Source organism: Bos mutus, chromosome 1 (assembly GCF_027580195.1).
Source record: "Bos mutus isolate GX-2022 chromosome 1, NWIPB_WYAK_1.1, whole genome shotgun sequence".
In the NCBI taxonomy this organism is placed as follows: Eukaryota; Metazoa; Chordata; class Mammalia; order Artiodactyla; family Bovidae; genus Bos; species Bos mutus.
Window position 1 is genome coordinate 73,283,312 of NC_091617.1, and position 24,343 is coordinate 73,307,654.

A 24,343-nucleotide genomic window follows, 5' to 3' on the forward strand; every position below is an offset into this window, starting at 1 on the left:
CAGGAGTAAAATCAAATCAGTTTACTATGTCAAAGACTTTGAGGCAGCTGTTTTGTTACCTTTATCTACCAAAGTTTTGTTTCCCTCCCTGCACCACAACACCCCATATTTACTTAAACATTTCCTTTATTTAATGTCATGCTTTTGGCCATGATACAATAAAGATGTCACTGACTAGCAATGTGGTTTGGAGGGTAATGTTATAATATCTGATATAATCCCAGGATAGAGAGACTGTCATCCATTTTTCCCCATCTGCTACCAAACAAGAATTCCATTGGAAAGGTATTAAAAAGTTGTTTGCTTCATCCAACACATAATCAATAAAATGCAAGAATAAAATCATGAGTCTCTCCCTGATTGAAAAAGTAAAAGTGTTAGTCAGTCATGTCCAACTCTTTGGGACCCCATGGACTGTATAGCCCACCAGGTTCCTCCATCCATGGAATTCTCCAGGCAAAAATACTGAAGTAGGTAGCCATTCCGTTCTCCAGGGGATCTTCCCAACCCAGGGATCGAACCCAACTTTCCTGTATTGCAGGAAGCTGCTTTACAGTCTGAGCCACACTCCATGAACCTCTAGTAAAAGCCATAAAAAGTAATATAGGATATTGTTTTCTAAATATGGCACCTTAAACTTATGTTTAATGATGTCTTTACCCATCACTTCATGGGAAATAGATGGGTAAACAGTGGAAACAGTGTCAGACTTTATTTTGGGGGGCTCCAAAATCACTGCAGATGGTAATTGCAGCCATGAAATTAAAAGACACTTACTCCTTGGAAGGAAAGTTATGACCAACCTAGATAGCATATTCAAAAGCAGAGACATTACTTTGCCAACAAAGGTCCATCTAGTCAAGGCTATGGTTTTTCCAGTGATCATGTATGGATGTGAAAGTTGGACTGTGAAGAAAGCTGAGCGCCGAAGAATTGATGCTTTTGAAGTGTGGTGTTCAAAAGACTCTTGAGAGTCCCTTGGACTGCAAGGAGATCCAACCAGTCCATTCTAAAGGAGATCAGCCCTGGGTGTTCTTTGGAAGGAATGATGCTAAAGCTGAAACTCCAGTACTTTGGCCACCTCATACAAAGAGTTGATTCATTGGAAAAGACTCTGATGCTGGGAGGGATGGGGGCAGGAGGAGAAGGGGACGACAGTGGATGAGATAGCTGGATGGCATCACCAACTCGATGGACGTGAGTTTGAGTGAACCCCGGGAGTTGGTGATGGACAGGGAGGCCTGGCGTGCTGGGATTCATGGGGTCGCAAAGAGTCGGACACGACTGAGCGACTGAACTGAACTGAACTGAACTTAGGTTTAAAGGGCGAAACTCTTCAAATACTTCAAAATCCAAAGGGAACAATGGAACTTGGTAGAAGCAACAGCCCATTTCTACTTGTCACATACTCCTAACAAAGGAGTTGCTGCCAGGGAAATCACTGGATCCGAGACACTGGAGCCAAGAGCTCCTTCTCCCATTCACCTCCTGCTCACACCTACACAGGGTCAAGGAGATAAGTATCCACTCTCAGATAGTTTATTAATAAAAGATTCTTAAGCTACCTGACCAAATGCTTTATTTCAAATTTCTTCTCTCACCAGAAAAGGCATATGAATTTTGATACCAATCTAAATAATTAAGGGTTTTTAACATTTTTTCCGGTCACATATAAAAGGTTCTTCATCCCTCTGGCAAAATAGTTACCCTCAGGGGAAAGAAAAACAATATTTATAGAAGAAAAAGGATAAATGATGATGTGATATTAAGATCTGCCACTGGTTCATTCAAAAGGCCACTGCTTCTTGTTCAAGTTACCACATGAATCTATACTACTAAGGAAGAAAAATTTCCATGGCTCAATGATGAGATAATGCCAGTAAGCAATTTATTAAAGAGTCTGTCATCCATCACTGGAAATTTGGAACAATAATGATGCATTGAAAATAAGTATTCATCCCAGGTTACTTTTCCTCCTCACAAATTCCTTCAGCTCCAATATCTCTTCAGTAAATTAATAGAATTTTGGTCTTAGTCTTTTTGGAAACAAGCCCAGGAAGGAGAAGGCACCAGCAGCAGCTGTCACAAACCCAATGGTACTTATTGCTCGGCTGGCCTATAAGGAAAAAGGAATCAAAAACACATCTTATTCTAAAAGCATCTTAGTGTCCTAAACCTCAGCTTTAGCTTGTTTCCTAAATCAGAGACTCATTTTAATGTACAATGGATGAACTTAAAGGTGAATGCAAAATTAAAATTTTGTACGAAGATGAAATAAATTTATAATTATGACAAAGATATAAATACACATAGGTTATTTTTATAGCCTCTGACAGTTTATAAACTTATTATGCCACAATTCCTAATAATCATCATGGTACACCTGGACAGTATAGCATTACTGTTTTATACTATTTGAGAAGTTAAAAGTGATTTGCCCAAGGGAGGCAGTAGCACCAGGGCATTTAGATATCGTTTAGTCCTGAATCATGTGTCCTCCCCCTATACATCCCCCGCTCCTAAGCACATACTCATTTGGCTGGGTCTATACCAAGGTGAATAGTGTGTGCATATATGTGTGTGCATTGGTCGAGGGAGTGTAGACAAGAAAGCAGAGTACTCACTCAAGAAGTCTATTAAAAAGATGACAGCATTTGGATGGACGTGTGTGTGCATGTGTGTGTGTGTTCCCTGACTTAAAGCTGTTAGGAAGATAATTCAGGAATGTGATCTGAGGTAAATACCATACACTCTTACTTGGTAGATACACTTTATATTCCAATAAACAAACTTCTAAGATAAGTCACTACTGTTAACTATTATGGCAAAAATTAATTTCTCATGTAGACAAACAAAAATAAATCACTCTCAAGTTCAATTGTCCATAAAGGAGTTCAGACATTTATAGCTTTAAGGGTATTAATCATCATCCTGATGAGGGAACTGATGAATATTCATGGTTGCATGGCACTCAACTAATATTACCTTCCATCTGCAAGGGTTTGAGTGCAATTTTATGACCCAAAGGTCACATTCAGATACTTCAGTGTCATCAGGTATTTGGAAAACAAGAGTTGTTTTCTAAGAGTTAAGAGTCAGGCTTTCAAATAAAGCTAAATATTTTTCCTAAACGACTCTGGGGACCAGCCCAAATGTGAAAAACCTGACCGAGGTAACACTGGAGCGTGCCCTCTGTCTAACCCATAGCCCTCCACCACTGAGCCTGCCACCCCCATATGCAACATAATGCTCCCTCCCTAACTGAGGCTTCCCTGTGGGGAACAGGCAGCAAGGGCTCTGGCTAGGAAAGCAGCACAAAGAGTATTCACTTCATTACACCACCCTGTGGTCTGTAGGGACATGGCCTATAATTGTAATCTCTGCTCTGCCACCATCCCTAGTTGCCAGGGAGAATGACATTGGCAAACAATGGAAAACTCCTATTTTAGTTTACAACTCTTAATTTTATGTATTTGGTTGGTTGGCTATTTTATTTGTAATTCTTAATTAGTTGCTACCTAAATTGTTTCCAAGCAGAATTCACTGTAGCAGAGAACTACCCATATAGGACACAGGGAGCAAAAATGGGGTGGGAGATACAAGATACCTGGCAGAATTCCAAAAGGGGGCAGAATCAATAATCAGACAGGGATCAAGGATTACAAACCAAGCCCAAACCTCATGCAATTCCAGGCAGATGCTGAGATCCCAAGGAGTCTGACACAGGAAAAGTGGCAGGCAGTGAAAAAACTGGAAGGTGTAATTGGTGTCTGTAAACAGAGGTGTCCAATGGCAGCAGGGGACAGCCCTGGGAAAACCTGCAGGATCCTGGGGGGAGGGGGACAGCTAGATGCAGTCCTAACTCACTGGATGTCTTTCAGCCACTAGAAACAGAACACGTGAGAGAAATCTCTACATCTAAGAGACCTGGGGAGAGGACAGACAACTCAGTCCTAAATCAAAATTCCCTGAGACTGCACAGGCAAGATAAAATTATAATAAACCACTTCCAGTGTGCAGTTCCCCAAATTCCAAACATTTATTTATTTCAAGTTGCATTCTAAATGGAAAAATCCCACATAATTTGGACAATCCCTTAGAGTTATGTGTAACAGGATCGATCTGCAAGATTAAAAATATCCCAGGATGTCTATGGTGAGCCAGCATGAACAAGAACTTTTTGTGACTCATTTAGAATTATCATATCACCAAATCCTATCCTACACACTTTGTCCTATACAGGGCTTTCAGGTGTGTGTGTGGGATGGGGGGCAGGCATGATTCTGAGGATCTATACATGCCAAGTGAAATGTTAGCTACAGCTGAAGCAGCTGGGTCCGGGTATCAGTGAAGCTGGGTCACAGACAACTACAGTGGTTATCAAAAATCTCTCTTCCCCCAAGACTCTAAGGCTACAGTGCTGCAATGAAGCACAGTCAGGTGTACTGCGTGTCAGCTCGCACAGGCACACTCAAGGGTGCTGCCATAGTGCACAAAGACAGGCGTATTTAGTAACTTGTTTAGACTCACAGTGAGAAATGTTGATTTTAGGAATTTATAAAAATAAAGACAAGCCACAGGCTGGAAGAAAACATTTGCAAAAGTCATATTTGATGAAGGACTGTTTTCCAAAATATGCTAAGAACTCTTAAAAATATGAAAACAAGTAAGCAACCCAATTAAAAATGGGCAAAAGAGTTTGAGACACATCACCAAATATGATATGCAGATAGCAAATAATATATGAAAAGATGGTCAACATCATACATATTTAAGGAATTGCAAGTTAAAACAGTGGTGATATCACTACGTACCTATCAGAATGGCTGACCTCCAAAACACGGACAATGCCAAATGCTAAAGAAGATGTGGAGCAACAGGAACTCTCATTCATTACCGGGAATTCAAAATAGTACAGCCACTATGGAAGCTAGCTTGGCAGTTGTTTTTTCTTTTAACAAAACTAAACATACTCTTACCATATGATCTGGTGATCATAATTCTTGGTGTTTATCCAAATGAGTCAAAAATTTACATCCACAAAAAAGCTGCACACAAATGTTTCTAGCAACTTTATTCATAATCACCACAACTTGGAAGCAATCAAGATATCCTTCAGTAGGTTAGTGGATAAATACACTGTAATGCGTCCAGAAAATGGAATATTATTCAGTGATAAACAGAAATGAGCAATCAAACCATCTAATGAAAAGACATGGAAGAATTTTAAGTGCATTTTGCTTTGTACGATTTCAACTATATGACATTCTGGGAAAGATAAAACACATGGCAGTAAAAAAAAAATATTAGTGATTATCAGAGGTTTATGTAGAGTGAGGAATGAATGACAGGCAGAGTATAGAGATTTTCAGGGCTGGGAAACTATCCTGTATGATATTGTAATGATGGATACATGTATTATATATTTGTCAAAACCCACAGAAGGTACAATGCAGAGTGAACCCTAACATTAACTATTCGAGGAGAGGAAAATTCTTTTCTTTACCCATCTTAAGTTCTCAGCTGAGGCTCTGTAATAAAAGACAAATTAACAAGAGGAAAATGAACAGCAGTTGATTAACATGCACGTCTCATACACTCATGGTAGAAATTCAGGGAAGAAGTAACTCAAAGACATGGCTTAGAATTCAGACTTATAGAGCATCTTCACCAAAGAAAAATAAATTTGTAGAGAAGTGAGGGAAAAGTGGTTCCTCTTCCAAGGGCGACAACCTGTGGGAAGGTAGGAAACTAATGGTATATAGAAGCCTGTGAGTAGTTTGTTAAGTAGATTCCTCTAGTGCCCTCTCCAGGCTGCTAAGGGTCTTACATTAAACACGGGTTGTCCCGGGTGATTACCTTTTGTCCTTCCTGGTAGAGTGGGGAGGCAGGATACCTTTGAAAGTTTCTGTCCTACTTTTAGAAAAATAGGGGGAGGGCAGCGAGCTTTATTTCCTTCTGCTCCTACTCAATTGCTTCTCAATTGCTCAAAATAATCCTTATGCCAAAGTAACATATTTGGGGTGGTATGCTCTGGTTTCCTTCAGTATGAACTCTGGTTGATAATGATGTATCAATGTTGGCTCATCTTATATAACAAATAATCCACAGTGCTATGGGATGCTAACAGTGGGGAAGGATATGTGTGTGTGTGTCGGGGTGGAGGGTACAGAATATGTGGGAATTCTGTATGTACTTCCAGCTCAGTGTTGCTGTGAAGTTAAAACTCTAAAAAGCAAAGTCCATTAATTTTTTTTAAAAATACAGAAAAGTACAAAGAAGAAAAGGATAGGGCCCACAATCCTTCCACCTTTCTAATCTTTTTATCATTTACCGTTTTTTGTTTAACTGGGAAATAGATGGGGAAACAGTGAGAGACTTTATTTTGGCGGGGGGGGGGGGTGGCCTCCAAAATCACTGCAGATGGTAATTGCAGCCATGAAATTAAAAGACTCTTACTCCTTGGAAGGAAAGTTATGACCAACCTAGACAGCATATTCAAAAGCAGAGACATTACTTTGCCAACAAAGGTCCGTCTAGTCAAGGCTATGGTTTTTCCAGTAGTCACATATGGATGTGAGAGTTGGACTATAAAAAGGGCTGAGCAATGAAGAATTGATGCTTTTGAACTGTGGTGTTAGAGAAGACTCTTGAGAGTCCCTTGGACTGCAAAGAGATCCAACCAGTCCATCCTAAAGGAGATCAGTCCTGGGTGTTCTTTGGAAGGACTGATGTTGAAGCTGAAACTCCAATACTTTGGCCACCTGATGGGAAGAACTGACTCATTTGAAAAGATCCTGATGCTGGGAAAGATTGAGGGCAGGAGGAGAAGGGGACGACAGAGGATGAGATGGTTGGATGGTATCACCGACTCGATGGACATGGGTTTGGGTGAACTCCGGGAGTTGGTGATGGACAGGGAGGCCTAGCGTGCTGCAGTTCATGGGGTCGCAAAGAGTCAGACACGACTGAACGACTGAACTGAACTGAACTGAACTGGAAATACACAGCCATTTCCCAAGGAAACTGTTCTATGCTCAAGATCCTTGAGCCTTAAAGGGACCCCAGAAACAAATCTAACATTAGCTATTATTAGTACTAATACTATTATTGATAGTAATAACAAATAATTCAAATGCTGCAGTTTCTGTTAGATCAACAGAATATTACTAAAGCGTATCAACAAAGACCTTAAAATTGCTAAAATAAAAAGTAATATCGATGGAAGTATACCTTTTATTGGGATGAATAATATTTAATAGAACATGCTGCTGCTGCTAATAGAACATGCTAAGAGACTTTAAAAATCTCTTACAATCTATGAAACAACTTTGTTTGACAGATTAGGAAACTGATAAACATGTCCAAAGTTATCCAGGTTAGAAGTGGTGAAGATGGGGTTCTAGCTCAGATCAACAGAATTCCAAAGCTCAGATGTGTCTTTAAGGCTGTTACTACACCCATCAGAACCTGCTAGAGAAGAGTTCTTCTAGTTCTTGAAAAATAGTTACTTTTTCATGGGTCTTATTTGGGTATGAAAGGTGAAAAGAAGATAGACTACAAGTACGAGTCTAAGCAAAAAGAGACCTGTAATATCTTTTGATTTAGCCACATTTTTAAAAATTGCTGATTGAGTACTGTTGATAACTTTATCATTAACAACTTTACTTCCTAGCTATACGCTACTTTTCAATGCAAAAATGAGCAGATATTTATGTCTGTTATCTTCTATGTTTTGGCTCAGAAACAATTTATTGCTACATGTGTATAGTTCATTATAGTAATGTATTTCCTAGTAAAAATGAATTTCCAATTAAATTATTTCTTAATAAAAACAAATGTATCCTTTCATTATGTTCTATTTTCCATTCTTCCAAGCTTTCATGAGCAGAGTTATAATTTCAATCCTTAGAATAGACATTTATACAACAGATCCACCATTTCAAGATACTAGGAGCCTTTATATATTAATTTTAATAAATCTTTGGGTTAAAACATCAATGATGCAACTGAATTGCTGGGAAGGTAAGTAGGGAAAGGGCAACTGAATCAAGCTTGCTTTCAGTGAGGAATCTGCTACACTACTGAACAGTGGTGGTAAATACCAAAACTATAAGCTACTTTAAAAATAAAGTCAATTAATCCACTAAAAAATCATCCAAAAGCTCAATGAATCAAAAGTGAAAGTGAAGTCACTCAGTCGTGTCTAACTCTTTGCGACCCCATGGATTGTAACCTACTAGGCTCCTCTGTCCATGGGATTTTCCAGGCAAGAATACTGGAGTGGGTTGCCATTTCCTTCTCCAGGAGATCTTCCCAACCCAGGGATTGAACCTGGGTCTCCCTCATTGTAGGCAGATGCTTTAGCGTTGGATCCACTTAAAAGCACAACATTTCTTTGAAATTAGTGTTGCAAGGAAATTGAAGACATCCACAAATCCATGGTATCAGTTAGCCTCTTTCAGTTAATGGAAAAGAATCTCAGTACTACCATCTATGTTTTTGGCAAAGGAACTCGCACTCAAAAAAGTCAACATTCTTTTCAATATATATAGTTACTGATTTAACTGCTGTATGGTATGGTAATGAAAAAAAAAAAAAATACTGAAGGACGGGGGCATTAAGACAGACAGAAAGACATGGTCTTGACTCTGCTTCAAGTCCCTTCTAGCCCCAGATTCATGACACAAAATGTTCTCATCTGTTTGGTCATGAACTTTCTGAGTGACCTTGGGTAATTCAATTCCCTTCTTTGTCCTTCAGTGTTCTCATATATTCTTGTTCTTTTCCATTTGTTTGAGGTCTGAAAACTTGATCAAGACTGGGTAGTTATTATCTTCCCAACGTAAGAAATTTTTATTTCTCCTAAAGAAAACTCACCTGCTCTGAAACTCCTTCTCCGTATCGAAGCAAAGTCACAAAATGCTCACAGTTGTTGACAAGTATGTCATATTCCACCTCTTGCCCAATAACAAACTCTGACCGTTGGATAACTTCTTCAACAGGGAGAGGGGGGTATGTATCATCATATTTATTGTTTATTCTGTATGTGTCTTTTCCAACAACATCCTTCAAAAGCTGCATCTTCACCAGGGCCTTTCTGCTGAATAGAGACTTGGCACTTGTAAACGATGGGGAAATGCCATCCTCTATAAGGAGAATTCTGGTTAGCAAAACACAACAATCCAGCCCAGTGAACTCCAATGCCATCCTAAGTTATCCTCAAACCAGAAACCACTTAATCTTACTAACCATCAACACTCATTCTCTAATTTACCAATAACACTTATTCAATACTCTAAGACTGAGAATATAAGAAAACTTTTTGAAAATTTCTATCTCCCCATTGGGCTTCCCTGGTGGCTCAGCAGTAAAGAATCTGCCTGTCAATGCAGGAGACATAAGAGATGAGGGCTCGATCCCTGGGTTGGGAAGATCCCCTGGAGCAGGCCATGGCAACCCACTCCAGTATTCTTGCCTGGGAAATGCCATGGACAGAGGAGTCTGGTGGGCTACAGTCCATGGGGTTGCAAAAGAGTCGGACACGACTGAGCGACTAAACAACAACATATAGAACAAACTGGGTGTGAAAAATCTACTCATTCTTGAGGTGTAAGTTCTCTATCAATTAGTATTATTATTAGGGATCTTGGCATATGTTTCTAACATAGTACAGAGAAGATCACTGCCCCCTTTTTCTATAAAGCCCCTGTTTTTTGGTATCAGAACCTTTCTAAATTAGTATGCTTGGGCTTAGCAGCAGAGTGTTAAGATTGATGCCCTCCTCTTACAACTAAGCTGCACTTCTTACAGCTACCTCTCTGCTTTTACACTTATTCTTTTAATCAGGCTTTACTTTGAAATCTGCTGGGGACCCTAAGCATTTGACAGGGTCAGTTGGGATCAGCTGGGGCCCTGTCTTTGTTTTGCTAGTTCCTTTAGCCAAGAAACTAAGTCCTAAAACTAAGCCTAATGCAGTAGGCACTATCCACTCTATGTGGTCCTTTGCTGTGCTCCACCCACCTGTCACAACGCCCTGTGCCCCACCACTCCATCTTACTGCCTCTATTGGTAAGCATTTGCCTGCTGTTAAGTCGCTTCAGTTGTGTCCAACTCTGTGCGACTCCATAGACGGCAGCCCACCAGGCTCCCCCGTCCCTGGGATTCTCCAGGCAAGAACACTGGAGTGGGTTGCCATTTCCTTCTTCAATGCAGGAAAGTGAAAAGTGAAAGTGAAGTCGCTCAGTTGTGTCTGACTCCTAGCGACCCCATGGACTACAGCCTACCAGGCTCCTCCGTCCATGGGATTTTCCAGGCAAGAGTACTGGAGTGGGTTGCCATTGCCTTCTCCCAAGCATTTACCTAAACAGCCCCAAATCTCTGTATCATGACTTGCCATGGTTATTATCTGAGATTGGAAAAGTGATTCCTTAGTATTCAGCTTTAAAGCCAGGCCCTAGGCCCTCTCTATCTGCCCAAGATTGCTATGCTTGGCCATTGTTGAAGTAAACCATGAGATGAAAGGCTGCTATATAACCAGTGTTTAGACACTTTTCCTTTCAGTAATGACTAAAAGCAAACTTTTTTTCCTACTCCTCTTTTTTTTCACTCCTTTGAACTCCTTTTCATTGGAGTAGCATTTTCAATACCTTACATATTCCAAATTCTTACACAGTACAAGTTCATAGAACACATATATCCTAGTTAGAATTACTCATCAACTAGTTTGAAGCAATCAATTTACTGATGACAAAATCAAAGCGTGGAGAGAGAAACTGGCTTGCGGAACATCACACAAGTAGTTAACAGAAACAGGAATTTAATTTCAGTCAAAGCTCAGTGCTTGAACCATATCAGTATGGAGCTTAAGATGTGAAAAAAAGGAAACAGCGCAAAAGCCTCATATTGTTTTCTAAATGTGAAAGCTGCAGAGATAATATAAAGAATTCCTTAGTATTAATCACTAGACTCTACAGAATGAATAGCTCTGTATTGTAAATGCCATTTTATTTGCCATTTCCATTTCCAGTATTCTAGAACAAGTGGCAAATAGCTCAAAATCTCGCAAAAATCACTTCATTAAAAGTTCTCAGAAGCTCTCAAGATAGTAAAACTTCAGCCTGTAAACACTTCTTTTTAAAGGTATCTTGAGGGAAAAAATATTCTAGGCTCTTTGTTATTTGCATACATTTTTCTTAATAGCTTGTACTCATTTCTAAACATGTAGAAAATACAGAAAAATACAGCATAAACACTAAATATAAATTACCTGCTATCCTGCCAGAAATAACTATCATTATTAATGTATTTATACTGTCTTTATCACTTGCAAATATACATGTATGTGTTTACATTGACATGTATGTGTATATATGTGATTTCTTTGCAGACTCGATACCATATTACACATTGCATTTTTAATCTGTAATTTGCCAATAGTTATCATACCAGATCATCTTTCATGCAATTAAAGATATCTAGAAATTACTTTCAGCTGTTAAAGTGGCCACTGTTTTAGTCTGCTTAGCACTTCATCCTACCACTACTTCTTTCTTTCTAGAAAAGACTCTGTCTAAGCCAGTCATACTGTCCCATTCCTGGACATAGTGATGGTTCCGTAACGGACAGGGGACCCACACCAGACAATCAAGAGTCATTCTCCATGATTTTTCTAACTTTAGCAGACAAGGAGTATCTCTCTCCTGTGGGTCACCAGCCTACAAGGATGTGAGCCTAAGGATGCCTAGGGTCATCAGTTCAGCTTCTTAGACATAGCCTGGGAAAATAAATAAAATATATACAAAAAGAATGCAGATATGGGACAAAGAGTTTTGATAGTGTTTAAACTTCTAGATCCAGGTATCCCTGAGACCAGCCTCATCTCTTCCCTTCCTGTAGTTTACTTCACTGAAGCAATGAATTTGCCTTTTTTCTAAACTAATTTGATTTGTTACTTGCAACTAAAAAGTTCTACCAAACACAAAATCTTAATATCTGAGGCTAAATCATAATTCATTTAACCGTTATCTTTTTAATCTTATTAATCCATTGTCCAACTTTTTTTTACCCACCATAAAAAATCAATAGTTACTTTTTTCCCATTGTCCTTTTTTTAAACCATTATAAATGAGACAGCAGTGAACACTCTAATACACAAATCCTAAATAAGTTCTCTAAAAATATTTCCCAAGAATAGATTCATAGAGGTAAAATTACAGGATCAGAGCATGGAAACTCTTTTAAGACTCTTAACGTGCATGCCTGCCAAGTCACTTCAGTCATGTCCAACTCTTTGTGATCCCATGGACTGTAGCCCACCAGGCTCCTCTGTCCATGGAGTTCTCCAGGCAAGAAGACTGGAGTGGGTGGCCATGCTCTCCTCCATGGGATATTCCCGACCCAGGGATCAAACCCATGTCTCCTGCAGTTCCTGCATTGTAGGCAGATTCTTTACCACCCAGCCACCAGGGAAGCTCAAGACTCTTGACACATCTTGCTAAATTGTTTTGGGGAATGATTTTATCAATTTGTATTTCTATCAACAATATCCTGTGTTCATTTCATTATACCTTTATCAACACTGATTTTCATTTTTTAAAATTCTGCTAATGTGAGAGGCATAAAATCTATCATTTTATAATTCCTAGATGACTTAAAAGCTGAATGCTTTAAAAATGGGTATTGGAGACTTTCATCTTCTACAAACTGTTCACAATCTTTTATCCGTTTGTTTGTTGGGATTTGAGTATTCACTGTTCCCTCAGAGGAAGAAACTCTTGCCCCAAATATCATGTGCTGGGTTTCCTCACCTCTTTCAAGTTTTCTCAAATGTTACTTTCTCATGAGATTTTCCCGACCAGCTAATTTCAAACTGTAGCAACTACAACTCCCCAGAACTTCCTGTCCTGCTTCTATGATTTATTTTCTCCGTATCACTTATCTCTAATCTAACATTGCTTTCTGTATTCTGTACATACTCCCTCTCTCAGGCTCTCTGTCTCCTCTCTCTCTGTCTCTCTCTCTCTCTGTCCACTAGAATGTAGGGATTGACTTATGTATCCCTAGCATTTGAATAATATTTGGCACATAACAAGAAAAATCTATAAATAGATGTAAAGTGATTGAAATAATCTATTTGTATTATATATAAAGACACTGACTCTTGTCACATTTGTGGCAAATATCTTCCCCAGTTGATTCAGTTCAGTTCAGTTCAGTCGCTCAGTTATGTCCAACTCTTTGCAACCCCATGAACTGCAGCACATCAGGCCTCCCTGTCCATCACCAACTCCTGGAGTTAACCCAAACACGTGTCCATCAAGTCAATGATGCCATCCAACTATCTCATCCTCTGTTGTCCCCTTCTCCTCCTGCCTTCAATCTTCCCCAGCATCAGGGTCTTTTCAAATGAGTCAGTTCTTTGCATCAGGTGGCCAAAGTACTGGAGTTTCAGCTTCAACATCAGTCCTTCCAATGAACACCCAAGACTGATCTCCTTTAGGATGGACTGGTTGGATCTCCTTGCAGTCCAAGGGACTCTCAAGAGTCTTCTCCAACACCACAGTTCAAAAGCATCAATTCTTCGGTGCTCAGCTTTCTTTATAGTCCAACTCTCACATCCATACATGACTACTGGAAAAACCATAGCCTTGACTAGACAGTTCTTTGTTGACAAAGTAATGTCTCTGCTTTTTAATATGCTGTCTAGGTTGGTCATAACTTTCCTTCCAAGGAGTAAGCATTTTTAATTTCATGGCTGCAATCACCATCTGCAGTGATTTTGGAGCCCAAAAAATACAGTCAGCCACTGTTTCCACATCTATTTGCCATGAAGTGATGACATCGGATGCCATGATCTTAGTTTTCTGAATGCTGAGCTTTAGGCCAACTTTTTCACTTTCCTCTTTCACTTTCATCAAGAGGCTCTTTAGTTTCTCTTCACTTTCTGCCATAAGGGTGGTATCATCTGCATATCTGGGGTTATTGATATTTCTCCTGGCAATCTTGATTCCAGCTTGTGCTTCCTCCAGCCCAGCATTTCTCATGATGTACTCTGCATATAAACAGGGTGACAATACACAGCCTTTCCATACTCCTTTTCCTATTTGGAACCAGTCTGTTGTTCATTTACTTTTTGTGTGTTTTTTTTTTTTTTAATCCATAAGTTTAAAATCCTAATGTTACTTGGCTTTTGTGATTTCTTCAATGCCACTTTAGCCTTAGAATTGTTCATTGTTGTCCAGTCGCTAACTCGTGTCCAACTTTTTGGGACCCCATCGACTACAGCATACCAGCCTTCCCTGTCCTTCACTATCTTCCAGCATTTCATATGATGTACTCTGCATATAAGTTAAATAAGCAGGGTGACAATATACAACCTTGATGTACTCCTTTCCCAATTCTGAACCAGTCCATTGTTCCATGTCCAGTTCGGACTACTGCTTCTTGACTTATACAACATACAGGCTTCTCAGGAGACAGGTAAGGTGGTCTAGTATTACCATTTCTTTAAGAATTTTCCAGTTTGTTGTGGTCCACACAGTCAAAGGCTCTAGTGTAGTCAGTGAAGCAGAAGTAGATGTTTTTCTGGAATTCCCTTGCTTTCTCTATGATCCAATGGATGTTGGCATCTGTACATCTGGAAGTTCTACGTTCACTTACTGCTGAAGCCTAGCTTGAAGGATTTTGAGCATAATCTTGCTAGCATGTGAAATTAGTGAATTGTATGGTAGTTTGAACACTCTTGGGCATTGCCCTTCTTTGGGATTGGAATGAAAACTTAATTTTTCCAGTCCTGCGGCCATTGCTGAGCTTTCCAAATTTGCCCGCATACTGAGTGCAGCATTTTCACAGCATCATCTTTTAGGATTTGAGAAAGCTCAGCTGGAATTCTATCACCTCCACTAGCTTTTTTCGTAGTAATGCTTCCTAAGGCCTACTTGACTTCACACCCCAGGATGTCTTAGAATAGCCTTCCAAAAACCTAGATCGGCTGGATTTACCTAGTTTCTACATTGTATTTCTGGCTTATTTTATGATTTTGTTCATGATTACTTCTTGTAGTAAGAAAGCTAAAAAACTCCCAGGAACTTCAGAAAGCAAAACTTACCTAGAGGTGCTATGTTGATAACATACCCATCACCCAAGTACAGTGCCCAATGTTGATAACAAGGACGAAACACTTCAATCAAATCCCCTGGCTGAGGATTGCCAGGATAGCTCAAACTAAAGCAATCATTAAATGCCATCTGCAATGACAGACACCAAGATCTAGCTGATGTGACTTGCCAAAAGAAAATCAGTTCAAGGCTTCTATAGAAACATAACAATACAGACTTTATTGGGATTGCATCCCTTATTAAATATTTAGACTCACACCACTGTCCTTTGAATGATTCCAACACAGAATTATGTGTGCACAAACAGGCAAGTGGAGAAAGAATCTGTCTGCTATTGCTTAATTTTCTACAGCAATGCTTCTCATACTGATTAACCCCAGGGCTCCTTTGTTATAAGCACTTCATAATTCTCTCTTTAAATCCAGAAATTCATGGATAATGTAATTTACCTATGCACAAGATTTCAAAAATTAATATGATACCCTATTTGGAATAGAAAGGGGAAGTAAATTTGTAATAATACTTGTTTTACTGTGTAAATGCTCAGTTCATGAATACCCAAAAATATAATAAAGCACTTATAATAAAATGCATCAGGGTTTAGAAGTAGAAGATCAGAGTCTTTCAGCCTTTCATATAGCAACATAGTAAAATCAAAAAGAAGAGGTTTGTAGACACTAACATTCTGTGCAAAAAAAAAAAGCAAAAACCTTTCATTGCAAAACTTACTCTGTGTTTTAAGCAGACACAAGTTCCAGGCTCAGAAGAGTGTCCAGTCTGATATCCAGGCATACTGTAAGACACAGGACCTTTCTTCCTTGTGCGGAACTGTGCTGTGCAGACTTAGGCACACTTGCCTCCTCCTGAAACCATATACAATTCCCCGTGTCACTGTCCTTTGAAGTAAAAGTCTTTTGCTTTATCTGAGTCTCCCAGACCTCCCCTGAGTCTCAAGAGGCTGACTCAAGAGTTAATGATTAGGTGTATAGCATAAACCAAGCACTTCCCTCGTGGCTCAGATGGTAAAGTGTCTGCCTACAATGCAGGAGACCCAGGTTCAATTCCTGGGTCGGGAAGATCTCCTGGAGAAGGAAATGACAACCCACTCCAGTGTTCTTGCCCGGAAAATCCCATGGTCAGAGGAGCCTGTAGCCTATAGGCTCCTCCGTCTATGGGGTCGCAAAGAGTCAGACACAACTGAGTGACTTCACTTTCACTGTTCACGGCATAAACCAACACAACACTGTAAGGCAACTATTCTCCAACTAAAACTAAATTTAAAATAAGTAAAGAAGTAGTGGGCACATAACAAGTAGTATATATGTCTCAACTGTCTCAATTAAACAGCTAATCTTTGGGATATTCCCCACAAATATTTTTTTGTTATAATTTCTATTCAAAAAAAGAGTTAATGAATTTAAAAGAAGAGTTAATGATTAGGAAATGTGAAAAGGTAGAAAAAAGCTGTTGAGTGGGGAAACTGGTAACAATTTAGACTATAAACCAGCCACATGGTAGAGTCACCAAACTCCTAGTTCCCTGAAAGATAAAGATCTCACATTTCTAAATTGTTTTTACAGGTGAAAACTACTGACCTCAAGCATATAGACCCCCAAATGGTTGAAATCACAAGATTAATCATCTTTGAAACTTCACATTGGATACTATCCAATATAAGAACTGAGCATAAGCTGATCACACAGCCTGTGGCCCCTCTCTCACCTTGCCTTTAAACACCCTTCTCTGAAAGCCATCTTTTCAGCATGAACTGCCCATTCTTCTTGCTTGGCACCATGCAATGAATGCTATACTTTCCTTCACCACAACCCAGTCTCAGGAGATTGACTTTGCTGCATGTCAAGCAAGAGGACCCAAACCCAGGTTCAGCAACATACCCACTAAATATCAGTAAATGCTCCTTGTTACTGTGACAACCACAAACACCCTCCAGATTTCCACCACTCCTCAACTGCCCTGCTTACTGTCTAATTCTTCATTTTTGAATCCAAAACAAGTGCAAAGTAGCTGAGGCAGAAAGGAGACAATTTTGAAATTTGGGAAGTTCATCATATTAATGTGTATGTCTGAAAATTCTCAGTTTGGTGATTTTTTTCCTTTGAAGAGAGTATTTTTAAGAAAGAACATATAAGTCTCTGATGGGTGATTTTTATGGAACATTACATTTCCTATGTATAGCACTGAAGCAGAATGACTCAGTAAAAGGAAGTTATGTACATTCACTGATAATCAAAAAGGGATTTTATGCTATATCCATGTTGAACATCTAATTGACAACAGAGTATTCCTCGGCATCTCTCACTGTAATGTAGATACTCATTTACAAAATAAACCCCAGTGCCAGAAAGGGAAACTTCCAAATCATCTAAATTATAATTATAATAGCATAGGCAAAGGACTTGGGAATACAGACTATTATTTCCCTGGCATGCTAAAAGTCTTTTTTTACAACAATTAATATTGGGAGGGTGTTTTCTCAAGTATTTGTATGCCATCTGTTGAAAAGTTCAATCATCACCCTGTCACAGAAATGAGGCCAAATGCAAGCTGTCCATCTGTTGAAAAACAACTATTAAAACAACTTTATGGAAACCGTTAAGTCTAACCACCCTCTCAAATATGTTTGAGTCTTATTAAAATGGCAGTTCAAAATTTGGCCACATGGGCACTAAAAGGAAAAATAGATACTATACTATGATATAAACAAACACATTTCCCATGAATAGGAAGCAGCAAGCACACACAGCTGCCTGTTAGCATTCAGAGACCTAGCCAAGCTTACAGTAATAACCACCATTTGAACAGAAAGTACTTTGTAGTATAACATGTTTTTTTTTCAAGTGCACTATCTCAATTAACCCTAATTAATTTTTTAAAAAATCTACCATGATTTGAGTTTATTATGTTATTATCCCATTTTACAGCTAAAATGATAGTAGCAAATGCCAATTTCTGAAAAATACTCACTGAAATCCTTGAATTATAAAACATGGAGGGAAAAAAATAACTGGCTTACATGTGAGAGATATGATTTCTTGCTTCAGGTCTTCTCCATGACTTCTGTCACTTTGAGACTTATATGCAAAATATAAAACTATAAAACATAAAGAAGAAAAACAGGAGGAAATCCTCAGGCTCCAGGGTAAACAAAGATTTCTTAGACTTGATACCAGAAGTGTGCATATGTGTGCTCAGTCATGTCCAACTCTTTGCGACTCCATGGACTGCAGCCCGTCACGCTCCTCTGTCCATGGGATTTCCCAGGCAGGAACACTGGAGAGGGTTGCCACTTCCTTCTCCAGGGAATCTTCTCGATCCAGAGACCGAGTCAGAGTCTCTTGTATCTCCTGCATTGGCAGGTGGATTCTTTAGCACTGCTCTACCTGGGAAACTGATACCAAAAGTACTATCCATAAAAGGGAAAACTGACAAATTTGATGTCCTCAAAATGTCAAACTTTTGCAACACAAAAGATCCTGCTAAAATGACAAAAAAGATAAGCTATGGAGCAGAAGAATATTTTTGAAAACCACATATCCAAGAAAGGACCAATATCAAGAACATAAAAAGAACACTCAAAACTTAACAGTTGAAAAGACTACAGTTAGAATCTGAGCAAAAGACACAATGACACATTTTGTCAAAGAAGAGACACAGATGTCAAGCAAGCCATGTTACATCATTAGCAATTAGGGAAATTTGGATTAAAACCACGATAGCACTACTTACCTATCACAATAGCTAAAATAAAAAAACTGTGACCAGAGAAAATTCTGGCAGGGATGTAGAGTTACTGAATCATTCATGCAGTGCTGGTGAAAATATAAAATGTTGCAGTCACTCAAAGCAGTCTAGAAATCCCTTTAAAAATGTAACTCATAACTACCATGTGTGCCTGCATAAGTTGCTTCAGTCATGTCCGATTCTTTGCAACCCCATGGACTGTAGCCTGCCAGGCTCCTCTGTCCATGGGATTCTCCAGGTAAGAATACTAGAGTGGGTTGCCAAGTCCTCCCCCAGGGGATCTTCCCCACCCAGGGATGGGACCCATGTCTCCTGCATTGCAGGCAGATTCTTAGGAAGCCCTTATAACTACCATATGATCCAGCACTTGCACTCCTACATATTTATTCCAGAGATTGAAGACATGAGACTTATATTGACTCAAAAACCTGTATAAAACCTATACAAAAACCTATTATAGCATAATAGCCCCAAACTGGTACATCCCAGATGATCTTCCATGGGTGAACAATAAACAATTTGTGGCACATCCACAGCATGGAACATTACTAAGAAATAAAAAGGAACAAACTGCTGACGAATGCAACAGCATAACCAGGATGAATCTCCAGAGAACTGTGCTGAGTGAAAAAAGCCAGACACAACATTATATATATAATTCCATCTATATACAACATCCTTGACATGACCAATTTACAAAAACAGAGAATGAATAGTGGTTGCCAGGGGTTAATGAAGTGGTAAAAAGGAAGTGGGTGTGGCTATAAAAAGGCAACATATGAGAGAAGTTAGAGGTGGTGGAATACTCTGCCTCTCCACGTGGTCCATGTCAATAACCTGTTTGTGATACTGCAGTGTGGTTTTGCAAGAAGTTGCCACTGGGAAAAAGCAGGCAATGGTACAAGGGATCTCTCTGCATTATTTCTTACAACTGCATGTGAATCTACAGTTAGCTCAAAATAAAAATCTTTAACAGAAAAAGAAAATTCACTGTATTTTTTCCCACTGAGAAGAGGATCAATATGTGGAAATTATACTGAGACAGCTTTTAGCTGTATATGAGGAAAATTCTTCTTACATTGAAGGTGATCTAACAATGAAACGGAGGACCTTGTACAGATAGCAGTCCCTATCACTGAAAATCCTTAAATACAGTCACAGTCAATAAAAAGAAGATTTCCATGGGAGGTGGGGAAGATGGTGGTAGGGAAAAGAGGCCTTCCAAGTTCTCTTTGATCTCCAGTGTTCATCTCATTCTATTTCCCAGTAACTGTGCAATCCTCAAACCAACCCCACAAAGTAGATATAATCATTTCCCCCGTTTTAAAGATGAGGAACCTGACATTTACCACAGTTCAGGGACTCATACAAAGTCACAGAGTGGGAAAGGGCAGAACCCACATCTGGACTTAGATTAGCCGACGCCTAGGTCAGGCTCTTCTTCATCCCAAACTGCTTGTCCCCATGTGAGCTGTATCTCCTCCCTAACTGACCTTTGAGATCGGGTGACATTTGTGACCTGATGATTACCATCACCTTTTTACAGATGAGGAAACAAGAGACTCATATGATTTAAGTATCAGAACTAAAGTCACACAGATAGTGACAGAACTATAATTCAGTTCCAAGTCTCTTCGTTTTCCAGACTGCATGCTCCTTCCTTACATCACTGATTAACATCATTGACCAAAGGAACTGCTACAAAACAAAACTTCATCTTTCCCCTCTCCTCAAATATCCATCAGATAAAGAGGCTGCAAAAGCATACAGAATGTGTATTTCATAAAACAACATAGGAGGGTTTTAAACATTCATACATGGAACCAGTGAGTCATCGGAAGTGGAGCCTTAGGGAACCCCTGCTCTTCTGCAGGGGAGGTGTCAAGATGAGAATATTCTAGATGCATTTAGAAGGTTCCCAGACTCATATCTTAGAGAAATGTCTAAAACCTGTCTGCTTGAATAATTTTATTTTCATGGCCATCCACCCATTTCATTCAAGCCCAAGTATGTCATGTCGTGCTTCTGAAAGACAATAATTCAGAACCAATTAAAGATACATTTTTAAGTCCTCTGCTGAAAGCTGTGCGTGTCACCTTTAAGGTAAAAATACTTCATTTTAACAGTTCATCTGCACAGAATTGTTTGACTAGTTTATAATAAAGAGTGACAAGAAAGTAAGTCTGTAATCTTTATGCAAGAAATTTCCTTTTTCAACTGCCAAAACAAGCTGCCCTGTTTATAGCTCCCTGTAGGTCCCTGGGGCTACATCAAAAGAAATAACAGGCCCCTGCACAGAGAGGGACTGGCTGATTAACTGCTGCTCATGTCCATGGAGCCACCTGTGCTACAAGAATACTAACAGCACTTTTTCACAAACTACTCCCAAGGACGCTATCGGCAGTCGGAAACATGATCACGGCCTATCCTTATATAAGTCCAAAAGTCTCCCAATTCAATTTGGACCCTTTCCCACTCCAGCAGCACATTTCATCCATAGCCCTGCCACATTGAGATGGTTCCACAAATCTCCCTGTTCCCAGATTGGCTACTTCACAAACTCTCAGAGCTGCAAGGATCCTTGGTCCAACATCCTCTCCCTACAGCTGAGGGTTCCACGTCCCAGTATGATGAATCTTCCTCAGCCACTGCCCAGTCATTCCTTGCCTGGAACCCCTCCATGGATCCTCATGTTGAGTCTGCATCGCACCCCGTCTGTAATCCTGGACTCCTTATTCATCCCTATGTTCTAAGCAAACCAGACCATTATTCCTCACTTTCACCTGGAGTTACGTTGCTAATAATGAAATTTCTACTTGGCATTTGCTGATCATTTCCAAATGACCCACTCTTAAAGGTCCAGATCAGATACCATCTCCTCCACAGGGTCTTCCTCCACTCAGCCAGAACTGACTATGAGCTTTCAAATTACCACTGCTCCTTTCTCTAACACCCACTATGTTTCCTACACCTGCATCACTTATTGGTGTCTAGGGAATTTTCTGCTCCATGCAGAGGGCCGGTTCCTGTTTATCTCTACACCTTCAGTTTCCTGCAGAGCTTATCTGGCTCAAATAACTGCTCAGAATGTTTAATAAATGAAGGAATGAGGATTCCAAGCTCGGGGAGAAGAGAATGGCTGGGCTTTTCCAGCACATAAATTACATTAACAGTTCTGAATGTCAAAGTGATATCACCATTGGTTGTTCCAAAGCCTAACAGAGCATAATAATAAAGGTTTATATTGTAACTCATTTCCATGAGGATCTGATGCCGGAAAAGACTGAAGGCAGGAGGACAAGGGGACAACAGAGGATGAGATGGTCTGATGGCATCACCAATTCAATGGACATGAGTTTGAGCAAGCTCTGGGAGATGGTGAAGGACAGGGAAGCCTGGCATACATGGGGTTGCAAAGAGTCTGAGCGACTGAACAACAGCAGCAACAGTGATAAAGAACTCGCCTGCCAATGCAGGGTACATAAAGTGATGCGGGTTCCATCCCTGGGTCGGGAAGATCCCCTGGAGGGCATGGCAACCCATTCCAGTGTTCTTGCCTGGAGAATCCCTTGGACAGAGGAGCCTGGCAGGATACAGTCCATAGTGTCGCAGAGTCGGATACAACTGAAGCGACTTACCACCCCCCTGCGCACCCCACGACCACCACCACCACCCTCACCTCACACACACACACAAGGGATAGAGGCTTTGGTAAGCAAGACCAGGTCCAGTCCCTGTTTTGCCATTTGATAGCTGTGTGATTTGGGAAAGCGAGTCTCTCTTTCCCTGTGGCCTCTTTAAAAAAAAAAAAAAAAAAAAGATGTGGGTGAAATTACATGCTCTCCGCTGGTTCTTGGGGCTCTCGTCTGACAGTAGGTTCAGCAAGGCTGTCTGGGGGCCTAGCAGGCTTCCCTCCCCATCCCTAGGACACCTCACTCTGACGCCGGCTTGGTGTCCCCTCCAGTGGCAGCGGCGAGGGTCCTGAGGTCCCGCCGGCCTCACCGCTGCTGCCCCTCCCGCTAACGGCCCGGGCTCCACTCCACCTGGGGGGAGGTCAAGGCGGCAGTGGCCGTCTACCGGTAACCAGGGCGGCCTCCAGCGCCAACTCCACCCTGCCGCGCGGAGACTTCCCGGCGCCCCGACGCTGCCGCGCACGCACGCTCGCCGCTCCTGCCGCCCGCCCAGCCGGCCGGCCCCGCGCAGCCGCCGGAGTACCCTCCGCTCGCTCGCCCCCGACTCCGCACACGTCTCTATCCCCCAACGCCGCACTCCTGGGAGCCCACGGAACACCTGCCCTCCGCCCGCACAGGCACACACACAAACCCTACAGCCGAGGCGCAGCCCCAGCGCGGGAACTAACCAAGGAACCGCGCCCCGCCACTGCGACGTCCTGGCTGGTCAAGGCACGGAGGTTGTACAGTTAACTTGTCTTGTTGAGCCCAGAAATGTTATAAGCATGAATACACACTGCATCCGTTCGAAGTGCGCCCCCCGCCCCCCAGCTCTATACAGACCCTCGGAGTCAGTAGAAAGGGTCCTGGTCCCTGTGCCCCAAGAAAGCACCTCAGTCTAAGCTGGGGGTGGGGGGAGGGTAATGGGGAAAGGGGTGGGGAAGGAAGCAGTGACCTTAAAAAACCTTCCTCCTTCCCACCACACATGGTGTATTCTGTGAGCCCGATCCTGCGCCCAGGACTGTGGGGACACGCATGGACCCCCCACCCACTTTGGCCTCCTCCCTGTCGCCACCCTGCAGCCCAGGATCAACTTCAGAAGTGGGCAGAGTGGGGAACGGAGGAAGGAAGGGTGCACAGGTCCCCGTTTCTTCCAGTGAGAAATTTACCTGGCTCCAGATGCGGCCTTCCTTGAAGAAGAGGCTCTAGGAGGCAGCCAACTCCCCTCCCCCACATCCCCGCCCCGCCCCTGACAAGGGTCTGCTTCTATTTAGAGGAGTAGAGCAGGTCTTTTATTCAGTGTGACCTGGGTGCATGTGACAGGGCAGCACCTATCTGACTCTCTTTCAGGCCATAGGCCAACAGAGGCCTCCAGGAATAAAGCCATGAGAGTTTAAAAATAAAGGTGGGCGTGAAGAGTATCCATTTTCTCCTTGCTAAAAAAGGGAGGCCAGGAAAACAAACCAGCTAAGTAAGGAAGGCCCACAGACTGCTAAGTGAACCTTCTGGAGCACAGCACAAGGACTTGCCTTCAAACAAGTCGTCCTAACCTAGATTTTTACTCTGATATAAGTGGACTCTCAGCTAAAAGAAAGGATTTTTTCCCTACTGATTCAAAGGCTGAACTAGCTCTCTAATTTTATGTTGTTTTGTCCCAGTGGAATAAGAACTACCTAAACATGCAGCCGCCTTTATAAAGGAACCAGGTTCTGTGGTGAAGGTTAAGGGTGAATCTGCAGGTTTTGACATCGAGGTCTGGCTTTGACATCTTTGGAAATTAATCAGTAGACA

The 24,343-nt window shown here is 41.0% G+C and overlaps 1 protein-coding gene across 7 annotated transcripts; it reads right to left on the reverse strand.

Moving 5' to 3' along the window:
- Positions 1 to 1,859: 1,859 nt before the first annotated feature.
- Positions 1,860 to 23,831, reverse strand: PLAAT1 (phospholipase A and acyltransferase 1). Of its 7 annotated transcripts, XR_011464345.1 has the most exons (7): positions 23,722 to 23,821; positions 18,154 to 18,528; positions 15,849 to 15,982; positions 15,110 to 15,248; positions 8,881 to 9,149; positions 4,980 to 5,139; positions 1,860 to 2,116 (listed from the first exon to the last, which is right to left on the reverse strand). XR_011464345.1 is itself a non-coding variant. In XM_070371666.1 (6 exons), the coding sequence occupies exons 3-6, from the start codon at positions 15,909 to 15,911 to the stop codon at positions 2,015 to 2,017; spliced, it is 573 nt and encodes a 190-aa protein (XP_070227767.1). In that variant the 5' UTR covers positions 15,912 to 15,982; positions 18,154 to 18,528; positions 23,722 to 23,810; the 3' UTR covers positions 1,860 to 2,014. The 7 variants fall into 7 exon arrangements, 6 of the variants coding, with proteins under 6 accessions (XP_070227767.1, XP_070227778.1, XP_070227784.1 ...); XM_070371666.1 differs by lacking the exon at positions 4,980 to 5,139 and having other exon boundaries at positions 23,722 to 23,810; XM_070371677.1 differs by lacking the exon at positions 4,980 to 5,139 and having other exon boundaries at positions 18,154 to 18,231; positions 23,722 to 23,797.
- Positions 23,832 to 24,343: the final 512 nt, after the last annotated feature.

What these genes read in the sequence shown, in the direction of transcription:
- PLAAT1 (XM_070371693.1), bottom strand. Translation starts at nt 15,911, where the DNA reads ATGCCTGGATATCAGACTGGACACTCTTCTGAGCCTGGAACTTGTGTC. An exon ending in TATCAACATAGCACCTCTAG is followed by an intron (nt 9,150 to 15,109) that starts GTAAGTTTTGCT and finishes TTCTCCTTATAG; the next exon opens with AGGATGGCATTTCCCCATCG. An exon ending in GAGAAGGAGTTTCAGAGCAG is followed by an intron (nt 2,117 to 8,880) that starts GTGAGTTTTCTT and finishes TTTTCCTTATAG; the next exon opens with GCCAGCCGAGCAATAAGTAC.